Consider the following 17078-nt stretch of genomic DNA (forward strand, 5'->3'; position numbering starts at 1 on the left):
GGGAATTTTTAGGCTTTGCTTTCTTCCTCTCTTCTTTTCTCATATTATTAGACTGAACCCTATTCCAAGAATCAACTACTTTGTGTGTAGCCCCAAGTGGTGGTTGGCGTAGTGGGGTGGGGCCTTGGCTGCTAGACAGGCAGTCAAGGTTCGATTTCTATGAGTGTTGTCCATCTGAACAAGCCAATGTGTACCATAGATCCTGGAGGCAGTGTTCCTAGCCTCGGAGTTTTATGCTATCGGCACGATGACTGTAGGTATGGCAGGATGAGCCAGTGCGACCAGGCCTTCGTGCGGACGCAGTTTCTTCGGGTTATAAAAAAAAAGTTATTTGATTGTGTTGGGACGTTGCAACGAGAGCTCAATTTGTCTGGCAGGAACAATTGGTGCACATCACCTTGTTGGGACGGTGCAAGTTCGAACCTCAAATGGTATGGTTGTATAACTGGTAGGGGTCTGGCTAACCCCAGCTTTTTCTGTGAAAAAAACACACATACATGTGGGGATGCACTTGATTCTTTCGTCCTCATCGGACATGTCCGGCTTCATCTCCAATTCAAGCACATGTATATTTCGGGCATAAAGTATGGTTGAAGAATGGATGGTAGTTAGGAGCAGCACCAGGCTCAATGCAACGAGAGCAAAAAAACATATATACATTACACCTTGTCAAAACAGAAGACGATTGATGGTCCAAGATAAATTGAATTCAATTCCAAAAGACGGCATGAAGCTGGTTGCCATGAGAATTGTTGGAAATCCAGAGCCCATTGCAGCTTCAATCTCCTAACGTATACTCGAGATATAAAGCATCTACAACCATTTCCTCCAGCTACTTGACCTTTTGTCCCCAGTAAAGAATCTTGGAAGGTTTAGAAGAGAGTTTACTCTTGTCACGCCTTCAAGTGCAGACCACTCTTCATCTTCTGCAGTCAAAATGCATTCTGCAAGGCTCCTCCTTGAATGGGACCTCTCAGTTTGTTTTGTTTCATCATTTGATTCAGAAACAGGTACTATTTCATCATCAATGTGGGTGTTTCCGGTAGCAGTAGACACAGGGTTCTGAGAAGGAGCTCCTATTGCTGCCACAGGACCCCCGGACTTCCCACCTGAATCTTCTATCGTTGAACTAGTGATTCGCACCTCTACCGCTTCCGTAGACATAGGTGTGGGCAACAGTGATTCCTTTACCTCTGAAGCTCTTGCACTTGACTGAACGGATGAGGAGGGGTTTTTCAGAAACAGACAAACTGCAGCACAGTCATCACTCTTGGATGTAGGAAACTTGAGCCGCCAAGCCCGTACTGCACATTCAACAAGCGCTCGGGCAGCTGTTGCACGACTTGGTGCTGAAGCCACAACATCAACAACTTCCTTGTTTGAAAGCACATCCCATACCTGCAAGGTGCTGATTTTAAAAGCGCTTTCATCCGAGTAAAAGATGGAATGCTGAAACACAACAAAGAAGTTGATTTATACCCCATCAGTTGCCAGAACAATAAATTCATCTCTTTCTGTCACGTGGTGGTAGGATACATCTGGAACAGAAATAAGACCAAAATCCTTCAGACAGAAGTCCCCGAAAGCTCTAGCCATAGCCAAGCCAGGGGAATCATTATTAGGCAACCAAACGCGTGCAACCTCTGGCTCGTCATGCAATGCAAAAACTCTTCCTTTGCATTGCTGGATTCTCTCAGCTTCCCCTATAAATGAAACAAATGGATTTTAAGACATCTGAGGCAAAGCAATGCAGTTAAATCATTCATCCTATAGACAGTGATCACATATAAAATTAGAATTTGCTAAAAAGATCAGATAAATAGAAAAAACGTCAATGACTTGTTTTGATTTCTTCTCCTAAAACACATCTGGTCAAGATTTAACATTCTCAATGAAAAACCTAGGATAAAGGCCATGCAAGAATCATGATCCGTATCCTTTTCTGACGTCCTATATTGGAATCCAGTAAATCGTTCTTGTATCCACAACCTGGTGATAAATTTAACATTTAAATCTATCAAGGGTTTTTAATTCAGGGGCAAGGCCCTAAAGGTTTCTGACAGATGGTAAAAATTGTTCCAGAGGTATTATTACCTCATAATCAGGCTTCAGGCACACTTTTTTATAGTTCAGAAATCCAGGAATATGGTTGTTCCAATCACAAGAAAATGCACTTTGGATTTATGATGTGATTTAAAGTGAAAGATCAAATCAGTTAGAGGAGGTCAGAGAACCCAGCAAAGGAATGGCCATACTAACCGAGACAGGAAGTTGGAAGAACAGCTAGTCTAGATCCTGAGACAACTCAACAATGACCAGCCTACTGTTTCCTTTTTTTTTTATTTCCTTTCTTTGGTCAGTTTTTGATAGTTTTTTTGTGTTTTACTGCACCAGCTGGCTGGATTACAAATTGACATGCCATTGATGCATAAGAAAACTCTTGGTAAAACACAACATACTTGGCAGATTGGGTTTTAGATCTACAGTAAGTTGCATGGCATGCAAAGAGCCATCTTCATCTCTTGTACCCAGTATCGCTCTCGAGTCACCAACATTTCCAATCACAAGATCCTGACCCTGGACATAAAAGTTTCATCAGCTACAACATGATGTAGGTGTTCACTGAAAAAAAATCCATCAACCATTACCTGCTTCACCAATGTGACAGCAGTAGTTCCACTGCAGAAGCAATCAATTGTCGGATGCAGTTTTAGCTCCTTATCCATTACCTTAAATGCCTTCAAGAAAGACTGTTTGAGTGTCAGATACATCTCGGGAAGCTTTTCATTATCATCAAGATGAAGGGACTCCCCCCATTCATCATCTACACTAATGGATGCTGTTTCTTCGGAGTTCATGCTTCCAGCTGCACTGTTGCTTTCAGAAAGGCTGTTCTGGATGGTATCATTAACTTTCCAGTGAGAGCAAAGCTTCAAAGGAAGAGAATCTCGGACTTTTCTAGCAACCATATGCCCAAATGGACCATGCCCATCAAATACTCCACAAAAAACAGTGCCGCTTCTTGAGCAAAAGTTCTAACAAGAGAGACCAATCATATGTAATTATGTGAGCAAGGCATAGATACATATAGAAATACATGTAGCGAATCTCATCAAGAACGAATCATATAGGTATATAGACTATCGAAGAAATCAACATGAAATATGCTAACATAACAGGTATTAAAGTGTGATTTTCCTGATTAGAAACAACAGACCAGAACCAGCAGTTTCACCACTTAAATTCCTCTAAACCATGCAGCTAATTTCCACATGATCTTACACTGATGAAAAGAGTCATCATGCCTAGCAACTACATCAAAAGACCATGCGTTGAGGCGTAGCAAAGTGCTCCACCAAAAATGAAGCAAAGCATAAATTGTGAAAAGCACGTCTTGCCCCAAGGTGAGGGCCTTTGTGCCTTGATACGTGAATGTGTAGCGCAAAAGGCCCGACGCGTACGCCTCAGGCTAAGGTGCACACCTCAAACTGATTGGGTCAAATGGGGGTCAAAGCCCCCATTTGACCCAAATCTAATACGTAAAAAAAAAGGGGAGGCCCGATGGGTTAGGGCACTCCTCTCTCTCTCTCTCTCTCTCTCTCTATATATATATATATATAAGAAGAAGCCGACGAAGAAAAAAAAGAAGAGCACCAGGCACGTACCCCCACCCCCTCTCTCTCCGTCCTTCTCTTCTTTCTACTTATTTTTCTTTTTTCCCTCTTCTTCTTCCTCTCTTCTTTTTTTTTTTCTTGTTTCCTTCTTATCTCCTTCCTTTTCTTCTTCCGGTCTTCTTCTTTTGCTGCTTCCGTTCTTCTTTCATCCTCCTCCTTCTTCACAATGACTGGATTTTTTTGCAATTAATTGACTGTATATAAAAATTGTATATGTCAATTTTGTTAGTTTGTTTATATAAAAATCATATATGTGAAATTGTTACTTTCAGTTTGTGTAATTATTTGCAAATATGCATGTGACTATGTATGTACATGTAATTGACCATTAAATCGTGAAAATTAAAAATATTGTTTTGTTAAATGAAATTGTTAGTTTTTTTTGTTTGTGAGACCAAGTGTAGATATGAATTATTATGTGTGATTTCAGTAGTTTGATAGAGCTAATTTTTCAAACAAGCATGCATGAAAAATTAGCCTAATGTTTGTTAGTGATTTTGTTACTTAAATTTAGATGAATTTGTGTGCATTAAATGATGGTGTTGAGGAATTTGATTGTTAGTGATTTTGTTACTTAAATTTCCATTGAATGCTCATATTTTATTTGTTAGATACTTAGATAGATCAAGTTGTGTTAATATTACTTCTACTGTTTTACATGTTATTCTCATATTTTTTGATATTTATTTGATATTTATTTGATATTTCTTATTTTATAATGGTTGATGCTTCATGAATAAAGCAATTTTTATTTATTTGTATTTTTAGATATTTTTTTTTAAATTTTTTTAAAAGTTTTTAAAAATATATTTTTGAGGCCTCGCTTCATTTTTGGTGGAGTGCTTCGCTACGCCTCAACACTTTTCATAACATTGTAAGGGACTATTTGTAATATTTCCAAATTTTGCATATTAGGAATGGGAATTTCAGGAATGAAGTGGCAATTATTATTTTATATTAAACTGGCATTTAAGTATGGATTATAAGTTAAATTGCTATTTTATGAATTAATTGGCATTTATTTGGTAAGTATACTTAACTGGCACTTATTTGTCAATTTTATTTAATTGTTAGTTATATTTAATTAACATATATTTGCTAATTAGATTTAATTTGCATTTAATCGCTGATTAACTTTAAATTGGGATTTATTTATTAATTAAATTTAATTTCTATTTATTTACCAATTAACTATTTAATTGTTAATTAGATTTAATGGATATTTAGTTGTTAACTATATCTCAGTGACATTTAAATTACTAAGCTTAGTTAATTAATGATGGAATTATTTTAAATTTTGTGAGAAATGTAAGAAACAGTATAATTATCTTGTTATTATATGTTGATGATATGATTATCATTGGGAGTGATAAAAAAGACAGTGAAGAAATTAAAAATATTTTAATTTTTTTTTGATATGTCTAACCTTAATTTTTTGAGATCCTTTTAGGTATTGAAGTTGCATATTTCCCTAGGGGTACGTGCTTTTTCAGATGAAGCTTGCATCGGATATTATTGCTAAATCTGGTCTTACTGACGAAAAAAGTGGATACCCCATATATGATCAATGCAAAGATGAGGGCTAATGATGGAGCTCCTTTAGAGGATCCCACTCCCTATCATCAGTTGATTGAGTCTCTTAGCTACTTATCTATCACCAGGCCGGATATAGTACATGCTATTCATAGTGCAAGTCAATTTCAGTATACACCTACTACTGTTCACATGGTTGATGTCAAATATCTAAAGGGGACAATGACAAAAGGACTTTTGTTATCCTCTGCATCGCTTAACTTAATTGCTTATCCTGACTCTGATTGGGGTGGTAACCCCAATAATCGTATTTCTACTACAGGATATTGTGTATTTCTTGGGGATTCACTTATATCATGGAGATGTAAGAAGCAATAAAAGTTGTTGGCTTTCACTGAAACAGAGTACAAAGCAATGACAACTACTAATACTGAACTTGTTTGGCTAAGGAGTTTGATATGTTCGAGAAGAATTTCTAAACGACACTATTGAGCCTCCTTATGTTATATCATAATATTAGCTTGTAGACTTCTTCACCAAAGTTCTGTTATCGCCTCACTTTTCTTTTTTTTTCTTCTTGGCAAACTCTCAGTGTTCTCACTGTCAGTTTGAGGGGACATGTTAATATATATATATATATATATATATATATATATATATATATATATATACTTAGTTGTCAAAGGTAGTGCCTAGGCGACCTAGGGGCAGCCCCACTGCTTGGGCGACCAGGTTTGGGCGGTGGGGCCCTATATTACCGCTTAGGCGCCATCTAGGCTACGACCGCTTAGGCTTTTTTTTTAAGATTTTTTTTTTGAAATATCATGTGTTTTCTTTTTCGAGAAGGAGAAGACATGTTATTTGTCTATTGCTCGTATTATGTTTATTGTTGAGAAGAAAAATAAGAAGACATGTTATTTGTCTATTGCTTGTATTATGTCTATTGTTGAAAAGAAGAAGACATTAGTTGTCTATTGCTTGTATCATGTCTATTATTGTTGTTAATTTTGTTGTATACATGATTTTATTTTTTGTGTATTGTTCATTCACATTGTTAGTTGTATGGTTTGTTTATTCAATTGTTAATTTACTTTTAATTTGTTTGAGCAAGTTAAAGTTACGTAATATAATTGATTTACAGTGTTCAACATATTATTTGTCTATTGCTTCTTATTGATTGATTTTATATTGTATACATGTTTCTTATTATGTGATGAGCGAGGGGATCGACTTTGATGCACTTGGTTGTGGAAGACGATGGCATGACTCTCACAGTCGTGCGATGCGTAGAAGATAAGAAGAATGTCCACCGAAACGATGGCACTTGCTTTTATTTCAATATGATTCTCAATCGAACAATGGGGTGAACATAAACAAAATAAGACAAGCAATAAAAAAGAATAAAGAAAACCCAAAGAAAAACTGCTGACAGAAAAGAAGAAGAAGAAGAAGAAGAAGAAGAAGAAGAAGAAGAAGAAGAAGAAGAAGGCTACTGCAATATTCCAGATTCTCTGCCTCACGCAACCCTAGAAGAGGGTTTTTAAAGCCTGCTAGTGGACCCGGGTCTCGGGTCCGATCCTGGACCCGAGACGTCTTCACTCTGCAGATGGATCTGGGACGATCCAGGCCTTCCCTTGTCTGGAGTAGGTGCGTAGGGTCACGTCCCTGCATCGGGTCACCTTACCTGCGATTGAAGACGTCTCCTGGGTCCTGGGTCCGATCGTCCATCCCCTGTGGGTCAGGTTGAAAAGAAGCGTTTTCTCTGGTTACGGGTCATGGATCTGGAGATCCAGACCCGTGACATTCACTTCTCATTAATGGCATTGTGTAATATATTTTATTATAATGAGGGTATTTTAGTACCCTAATTTTGTAATAGCAGGTTAATATAAAGGAGTATACACAGCAACCGACCCTAACATAACAGGGGTATCGGTTTTTCCCCAACCTCTCTCTCCCTTTCTCTATCTCTCTCTGTTTCTCAGCTCTCACGCGTGGAACGACCTGGAGATTGTAAATCTAACATGGTATCAGAGCCACGCTTCAGTTGAAACTAGAATCGATCTCAAAGGTACGTCTGAAAGATCTATCCCTTCTCGATTTCCTCTTCTAAGTCAAGAAAATATTTTTTTGGTCTGTCCCCCCCATCTCATCTATTTTTTTTTTGGTTCATGATTGACCCAGTCCATGTTCACGACTGACCCAATCCCATTCTTTTCTTCTCAACCAGACCTGACATCATTCAGATCTGCCTTCCTTCCTTCTTCTCCCTACAGTTTCATTTCTGTTTCCTGAACTTGATCAGATCTGACGTTAATCAGATCTGATCAAACTATCTCCCAATCTAATCTGAGTCAACTCAGAGAGGACTGAGTGACTCAGCCTAGATTTTCGACTCAAATCCTTTGTTGAAAATACCTTTTTCTGTCATTAATATACCCTGTTTATCATTCTTGATCACAACGTGATCTAATCACGCAATCAGGCCCTATTTTGATTCAGCTGCATCCTTGATCAGATCTGATCAAGCCGATCCACTCTCATTTCTTCTATTTTATCTCCTTTAGCTTGAAAGCATTGCGTCAATATCAAGTGGGAATTCATATTCACAAATTTTTTGTGTTATTTTCATACCCAATATTCCATTCCTATACAAATAAGAAATCTGATAGATATTCAATTTCTGTTTCAAATCAACAATCTGATAGCCATTGATCTGATTTAGTTTCTGCAAAAAAAAAAAGGTTACAGAAACTATAGGCAAATTGTGCTGAACCCACTTCTTTTCATGGATTCACTTCCTAGCCAGTCGGTTCTTTCTTCAAGTTTCCTCAGCCAACTCGTGTCTGAAAAATTAAATAATGGTAACTTCTTGACTTGGAAGAGGCAAATCATACCTTTCATTAGGAGTCAGGATCTTTTTGGACATCTGGATGGATCTATTCTAGTTCCTCCTGAGTTCATATCACGAGAAGAAAGGGACAACAAAGGGGAATCTACTACAGTATATGTTAGAAATCCTGAATTTATGGCTTGGATGAAAAGAGACCAAGCGCTAGTTGCTTATATTACATTTACACTGTCTCAAGAGGTACTTGTAGCCATTCCAGATGATTGCACTGCCATGCAACTTTGGAACAGACTTGTTCATACATACTCACAGGTTTCTCAGGCCAGGATTATGTTTCTTAAAAGAGAATTTCAAATGTTAAGAAAGGATTCCATGACCACAACAACTACGCCTTCATCCCAAAACTAAAGGATTCCATGACCATCATGGAATATTTGAACAAAATGAAGGTTATCACAGATCAGCTAGCAGTTGTTGGAAGTACAGTTACTGATAAAGATTTGGTACAGCAAACCCTCAGTGGATTGGGACACGACTATCATATGATCGTCACTTTCCTGTTATGTTTACCTGAGCTACCCAACTTTGAAGATCTGCGTGCAAAATTGTTGCAATATGAGATGAATTTAAAGGGATTTTCTGAAGAATCATCTATACATACTGGGGCACAAGAAGTTCTTGCTACAGGGGTTACTTATGCACGAGGACGAGGAAGCTATGATATCAAGGGAAAGGAAGCACAAGGGAGAAGTGGTCAAGGAGGTCGTGGATTATTGCCTACACCCAACACATATACCAATCCACAAAGACAGAGGCCAATTCCTACCTGCTTTCTGTGTAATAAAAAGGGGCATATCAAAGCTAACTGCTGGTTCAATCCCCTAAATAAAGGAGAATCAACACAAACTGAAGCAAAAAGAGGCACAGACAGTACAAGAACCAACAGAGAAATAAAAGAGTTATTGTTGTCAGCATTAGCAGAATTGAATCTGAAACAAAATGAGCAAGGTACTTGGTATGTGGACTCTAGCGCAGCGACTCACATTACTGGTGATGCAAGTAAGCTCCTAAAACTTGTTCCTTACATTGGTGGAAGTAGTATAGTTACTGGAGATGAATCACACCACTCTGTCTCGCATATTGGAAACTCCATTATACCCTTGCTCGAATCTTCCATCAACCTTTCAAAGGTTCTTTATGCCCCTAATATCAAGAAAAACAACGTTTCAGTTTCTAAACTTGTTGATGATATCAAAGCCTCAGTTGAATTTACTCCCTCTTCTGTTCTTGTCAAGGATCTCTGCACGAAGGAGACGTTCGCTAGAGGAAAACGGCAAGGCAATATGTATGTTTTTCAAGAAGATCCTTCAACACATATTCGCTCTGCAGACCCAAACTTGAAGCTCCAATCATCGTTGCCTTCTGAAAATCCTACCTGTGTTTTCAGTGTCTCTGAAATCAATAAGCCAAACCTTTGGCATGGTCGTCTAGGTCACTGCAGTAGTAGTTTCATTGAAAAGCTTGTTTCAAATAACCTCATTCCCAAGTCAAGTTTAGGAATAAATGTCAATGACAACAAATGTTCTAGTTGTCTCTTATGTAAGAGTCATGTTTTACCATTTCATTCTATCAATAAAAGAGCTTCAAGACCTTTTGAGACTATCTGTTTTGATGTTTGGGGGCCTGCTCCAGTTGCTTCCATATCTGGAACTAGATATTATCTTTTATTTGTTGACAGTTATTCTCGCTATTCTTGAATATTTTTCATGAAACATAAATCTGAGACTTTCAAGTTGTTCCGTAACTTCCATTCCTTTGTCAAAAACCAATTTTCTGAAAACATCCTAAGTTTCCAATGTGACGGAGGAGGTGAATTCTCCTCCATTGACTTTACTAACTTTCTTTAAAGTAACGGGATAAGGAAAAAGGTGTCTTGCCCACACACACCTCAGCAGAATGGGATTGCTGAAAGGAAGCATCACCATATTGTTGAGAGTGCGATGAGCCTGATGCATGACAGTAGTCTTCCGATCACTTTATGGACAGAGGCTTTTCATTCTGCGGTTCATGTGATAAATCGATTGCCCATGACTGTTTTGGAAAACAAGTCTCCTTACTTGTCTCTTTTTGGTGTACATCCCAACTATTATGATTTGCATGTGTTTGGTTGTTTATGCTATGTTCATGTTGACAGTTCAATGAGGCATAAGTTTCAGGATAAGGCCCTGAAGTACAGATTTGTGGGTTATGCTGATGACTATAAAGGGTACAGGTGCTATGATCCAGTGAGCAAGCGCATCAAAATATCAAGAAATGTCATCTTCGATGAATTGAATTTTGATTGTCGATGTACTAGTTCTTCAGAATCAAAACCTAAAGTTGAGGCTTATTATCCTTGGTTGAATTATGAACTTCTCTCAGGAGCTAGTGATGTTTGCTCAAACTGCACTCAAAAGGATAAGAGATCTGTGTCTACTGATGAAATGATTACCCATGAAAATATAGACCCAACTTTGAATCCAGAAAGGTATAAAGGCCTCGTCTACACTCGACGAGAAAAAGAGCCGCCCACCATAGTTAATTCGGATGTGGACGCATCCTCTACATCCAAAATCGTTGATACTAGAAGATCCACACGTTCTCGCCATCCAATTGAAAGGTGGATCAGTTATGAAAATTTCTCATTAGATTTTCAACTTTTTCTAACAGCCTTGAATAAAAAAGATGAACCCACAACGTTCTCTCAAGTGTCAAATTCCAGAAGATGGATTGAAGCAATGAATGAGGAGATGGAAGCTCTACATGAATGTGGTACGTGGGATGTCGTGCCAAGACCACCTGACAGAAACGTTGTTGGTTCGAAATGGATGTACAAAATAAAGTATAAACCAGATGGGACTATAGAGCGATACAAGGCGAGACTTGTAGCCAAAGGATTTACACAGGAGCAAGGACAGGATTATGATGAAACTTTTAGTCCAGTGGTGAGGATGGGGACAATCAGAGTCATACTTTCTTTAGCTATTGAACACCAATGGACTATTAGCCAACTTGATGTGAAGAATGCTTTTCTTCATGGAGATTTGAGAGAAGAAGTATACATGGAACAACCCACTGGTTACGCAGAAGGTAATCCTACAAAATATGTCTGCAGACTAAAAAGGGCAATATATGGATTGAAGCAGGCATCTCGATCTTGGTTCGACAGCTTTTCTCTTGAAATACAAAAATATGGTTTTAAGAAATCTCTTCTTGACCACTCCTTATTTATATTTAAGAACCAAGACACAATTACTCTGTTGTTGATATGTGGATGATATCATCATCACTGGTAATTCCAATGAGCACATTGAAGAAGTCAAACATCTCTTGAATCAGAAGTTCAAAATGAAGGACCTTGGTAAACTACGATACTTTCTTAGAGTTGAAGTCGACAGTACTTCTGAAGAGATGACTCTCACTCAACATAAGTATACCATTGATGTTCTCAATAAAGCGGGTATGAAAGGCTGCAAGCCCTTGAGCACTCCTAGCGTTCTTCATCAAAGGCTTAGCTCTCAAGACGGAGATCCATTTGATAATCCCACACAGTACCGTAGCATAGTGGGTATGTTACAATACCTCACTTTTACTCGCCCTGATATAGTCTACTCGGTGAATCAAGTTTCTCAGTTTATGCATGCACCATGTGAAGGACATATGGAAGCAGTTAAACGGATACTACGATATCTGAAGGGAACGGTTGGGGATGGTCTCATATATAAGCGAAAGACAAATGGGCAAAATGCACATGAGATCACTATTTATTCTGATGCGGACTGGGCAGGAGATCCAGATGAACGCAGATCAGTATCCGGCTATTGTGTATTTGTTGGGATGAATTTGGTTTCTTGGAGTAGTAAGAAACAAAAGGCTGTTGCCAGATCCAGTACAGAGGCTGAATACAGGTCAATGGCAGCCGCCACTGCTGAGGCTACTTGGATTAGACATCTACTGACAGAAGTTGGAGAATCGATCTCTCGATCACTTCTTTTGTGTGACAACCAGAGTGTCATTAGTATGTCCTTTAATCCAATCCATCACAGTCGTGCCAAACATATTGAAATAGACCAGCATTTTGTGAGACAAAAGGTAAAAGAGAAAGAGATTGAGCCTGAATTTGTTCGAACTACAGATCAAGTGGCAGATATATTTACAAAAGGATTGACAAAAGACAGATTTTGGATGTTAAAAGGCAAGTTGTTCATGGTTCAAGATCATGCACAACTTGAGGGAGGGTGAAAAGAAGTGTTTTCTCTGGTTACGGGTCATGGATCTGGAGATCCAGACCCGTGACATTCACTTCTCATTAATGGCATTGTGTAATATATTTTATTATAATGAGGGTATTTTAGTACCCTAATTTTGTAATAGCAGGTTAATATAAAGGAGTATACACAGCAGCCAACCCTAACATAACAGGGGTATCGGTTTTTCCCCAACTTCTCTCTCCCTTTCTCTATCTCTCTCTGTTTCTCAGCTCTCACGCGTGGAACGACCTGGAGATTGTAAATCTAACACAGGTTCCCTGGCCGTGCCTGGGTCACGCGGGACAGGCCCATCTGATCCTACTCTGCATCATTATGTTTTTTATATTTTTTTATTTTATTTAGGGTACTGCTTAGGCCATTTTAGGGGCTCACCGCCTAGGCTCCGCCTAGCGCCTATGACTAATATATATATATATATATATATAATCTTGTTTATGTATATATATACATTTATATGTATATATATTATGTTCCTATGATTGTAAATTAGTAATGCCCACCAGGAGCATTTTATGTAATAGGAGCTGCCCATTAGGGGCAACATTGTAATCTTTCTTTATTTTTTTTATTTTTTTGTTTGGTGTCCCTTTAATGTGAAACGACATTTTCTTTATTTATAGTTGTTGGGAGATCCCCAACAACTCTATTGAGCTGCTTTATGGCCTATTTAAAGAGGGTTTCAGCCTCTCTCTTGTTAAAGCCTTTTTAAAGCATTTTGAATACAAAGTTTGTTAAAAATATAAAAATGTAATTATATATAATATAATATTTTATTTTCATATTTTTATTTTTGTCTCGTTCGATTTGAACTAAACTTTAAACTAGTCAAGATCCAACTAGATCTTGACTAGTTGGTATAGCCGTTGGAGCTAGTCCAATGACTACAAATAGAGCCGTTGGACTATCTCCAACTACGCTCTATGAAAGCTCAACTCTTCTCTCCCACTCTCTCCTTGTATATAAATAAGGGTGATCTCCTCGCCTTTGTATTAATGCTTCTTAAGCATTTTCATGTGAATGAAATAAAGGTTTATTATTTCATCTTTGTGTTATTTCTTTTATACCTTTTTTGTGGGTTATGATGGCAGTGTCTTTAATAGACACCAATTACAAGCATTTGTGCTTTCGTGGAAGATTCTCATTTCCTTACATGGTATCAGAGCTTGGAAGCTTTTAGATATTGAAGAGTTTTTACCTCATTTTTTTTGCCGCTTTAACAAAAGTTGATTCATCGCTTTGTTCGTGATTTAAGTATCTTTTTTTTTTTAAGAAAGGAGACGTTTTGGGGAATCATTGGCTACTCAAGATTGTGATTGTGCTCTTGTTCTTCCCTTTTTTCTTTTTTTCCCTTTTCTCTCTTATCATCTCTCTTTTCTTCTTCTTCTTCTTCTTCTTCTTCTTCACTCTTATAAAAATGGACGACAATGATAAAATCACCATCATTGTGTTATTTCTCCTTGTATATAAATAAGGGTGATCTCCTCTCCTTTGTATTAATGCTTCTTAAGCATTTTCATGTGAATGAAAATAAGGGTGATCTCCTCTCCTTTGTATTAATGCTTCTTAAGCATTTTCATGTGAATGAAATAAAGGTTTATTATTTTATCTTTGTGTTATTTCTTTTATACCTTTTTGTGGGTTATGATGACAGTGCCTTTAATAGACACCGATTACAAGCATTTGTGCTTTCGTGGAAGATTCTCATTTCCTTACATGGTATCAGAACTTGGAAGCTTTTAGATATTAGAGAGTTTTTACCTCATTTTTTGTGCCGCTTTAACAAAAGTTGATTCATCGCTTTGTTCGTGATTTAAGTATCTTTTTTTTAAGAAAGAAGACGTTTTGGAGGATCATTGGCTACTCAAGATTATGATTGTGCTTTTGTTCTTCCCTTTTTTCTTTTTTTCCCTTTTCTCTCTTATCATCTCTCTTTTCTTCTTCACTCTTATAAAAATGGACGACAATGATAAAATCACCATCATGCCCGTCAAATTATATGACGTGGGCTTCAATCATGAAACATCACATTTGAGAAAAAGGGTTGTGGGGAATAGTAGACGGTTTCGATTCATAACCTAAACTAATTCTCACAAAAAATGAGAATGAGAATGAGGTGCTTCTCACGGAAGGAGAGAAAAATAAAGCATTAGTCACTTATGAGAAAAAGTGAAAAAAAATGAAGGATAGGGCATACAAAAATTATGTTATGGCTAATTAATAGCGTTGACATCAAGAAATGCTTTAGTTTAGCCAAATTCGAGCATGCCAATAAGGCTTGGAATATCTTAGAAATATGTATTCCCTTAAAGACATTGCACATATGTGCAAGTTCAGATTTTGACTCAAAAAGATAAAAGTATTAGGAAATATTATAATGAGTTGTCTCTTCTTGAGCCAAAGTGACATTGTCCCGAAAATATCGAGCTTCGCCAAAAACAATTCGATATAGAACATTTTTACTAATTCATAAATGGTTTGAGGCTGGAATTTGAAACCACCAAATCGACCCTTTTACATAAAAGAAAAGTTTCCTCTATTATTGACACCGTTATTCCGTTCTAGCTGTATCTACACCAAAATGAACCGTCTTATTTTGGTAGGCAAAATAATGATTATGACAAAAATAAAGTCATTTGCCATCATTACCATGAACCGATACATTATAGGCCTCAATGTTCTAAATAAAGAGAAGAAAAGAAGGTTGCATCCGTTGGTTCATCACAAGAATCCAAAGATCAGATCAATCAAGACGCACCTGTATCCATGGCTCAATTAGTGAAAATCCTTCAACCTCTTCTCAAAGGAGTATCTTTCTCAACTGGACCGTTGTCTCATCTTTCTCCGATCCCAGTAACTTTCTTTGGCTCCTTGACTCTGGTGCTTCTTTTCATATGACTCCAAACATCAATAATTTATTTGAATGTCTTAACAATAACTCAAGTGTATTAAATGTTTTCAGATGGTAGATCTCTTGAAATAAAAGGAATAGAAAATTTTGAAAATATTCACAAATCCAAAAAATTCTTTATTCCAAAAGTTAGATATATTTTCAAACTAAATATAAACCTTTTATCTGTCTCTCAAATATCTGATTATGAGTGTAACATCTTTCTCTCTTCTCATGGTTGTTGGGTACAAGATCACTAGTCAGGGAAACTGATTGGGAAAAGCCATAGAGGAGGACTCTATTATATGGAGTTTTTGGAATTACCCAAGAATTCCTTTTGTTATAATGTTTAGAAAATAGAATTGGATCTATGACACAAAAGACTTGGCCATCCTCATATATCTAAAATCCAACACTTTCCAAGTTTAGAAAAATTTTGTAATTCTGAAAGTTTTGCTTGTAAAGATTATATTCTTGGTAAAATGAAAAGATTACCATTTCATGATAGAACTTTTGTTTCATCTAGACCACTTGAGTTAATATATTCAAATGTTTAAGGTCCTGCACCAATCATATCAAAAGGCGGATATGCATATTATATAATTTTTGTTGATGACTTCTCTATGCATACTTGGATTTACTTCCTTAAGCACAAATCAAATGTTTTTTCACATTTTCAAACATTTCACAAAATGACTAAAAATAAATTTCAAAATGATATTTCTATTTTTCGCATTGATTCAGGGAGAGAATTTATGTCAAAAGAATTTAAAGACTATCTCAATTTACATGTCATTATACATCAAAGATCTTGTCCACACACACCACAACAAAATGGTTTGGCCAAACGAAAACATCGACACATTATGGAAACCACTGAAACTTTATTAATAGCAAATCAAGTTTTAAAAGAGTTTTGGGCCCTAACTGCTACCTATCTCATTAATCGAATGCCCTCTTCTTTTTTGAAAAATATAACTCCAATTGAAAAACTTGTCAAATTATCTCTTGATTACTCTATATTAAGAGTTTTTGGATGCAAATGTTTTGTTTTCACCAATAAAAATGATAAACTCTCCCCCTGTGTCATTCCTTGTGCCTTCTTAGGTTATGCAGATAGTAACAAAGACTATAGGTGTTTTGATTTTAAAACTGAAAAATTGTATGTATCAAAAAATGTATCCTTGAAAAAGGAAAGTTTTTTTTATTTTGAAAAAACTAAGTAACCGAATATTCTTTTTTTTGATAGATTTGACTCTGAAATATGATGGATGTGACCATGAATACGATTTAGATGATGGTCATGATACTATTGATTTTAAATATAATGTTGCTAATGAAGAGCAAACCCATAGGGACACCAGTTTACAATACTCAAGACGTAGAGAATCCAATCTTCCATGTGCAATGGAAAAATATTTCGAAGCACAAACCACAAGGTTATCCAGAATTCCTACTTGGACTATTCAAGATATTCCACGAAGAAAAAAACCTATAAGTTGTAGGTGGGTTTATAAAGTTAAAACCAAGAGTGACAAAACTCTTGAAAGGTATAAAGACAAATTAGTGGCCAAGGGATATTCTCAAGAGTATGGCATCAATTACGAAAAAACTTATGCTCCAGTTACCCGAATGACCACCGTCAGGACACTAATAGCCTTAGCTTCTATTAGAAAATGACTCATATTTCAAATGGATGTCAATAATGTTTTTCTTAATGGAAACCTAGTTGAAGAAGTTTATATCGAAGAACAGGCTCGTATTAGTATTCCTAAGGGTAAAGCTCTTCGTTTAAAAAAGGCTCTTTACGGCCTTAAATAGGC

The 17078-nt window shown here is 36.9% G+C and overlaps 1 protein-coding gene across 2 annotated transcripts in view; it reads right to left on the reverse strand.

Moving 5' to 3' along the window:
- Positions 1 to 498: 498 nt before the first annotated feature.
- Positions 499 to 17078, reverse strand: part of LOC149837420 (putative protein phosphatase 2C 6) — a 50083-nt gene continuing 33503 nt past the window's right edge. For both annotated transcript variants that reach the window (XM_090006030.1, XM_090006029.1), the window contains exons 3-6: positions 2649 to 3035; positions 2460 to 2577; positions 1480 to 1703; positions 499 to 1398 (exon numbers count right to left, since the gene is read on the reverse strand). In XM_090006030.1, the coding sequence (XP_089862156.1) occupies positions 814 to 1398; positions 1480 to 1703; positions 2460 to 2577; positions 2649 to 3035 (1314 nt within the window). In that variant the 3' untranslated portion in view covers positions 499 to 813. The remainder of the gene's footprint in view (positions 1399 to 1479; positions 1704 to 2459; positions 2578 to 2648; positions 3036 to 17078) is intronic.

Source organism: Nuphar pumila, chromosome 5 (genome assembly GCF_984573655.1).
Source record: "Nuphar pumila chromosome 5, dmNupPumi1.hap1.1, whole genome shotgun sequence".
In the NCBI taxonomy this organism is placed as follows: domain Eukaryota; kingdom Viridiplantae; phylum Streptophyta; class Magnoliopsida; order Nymphaeales; family Nymphaeaceae; genus Nuphar; species Nuphar pumila.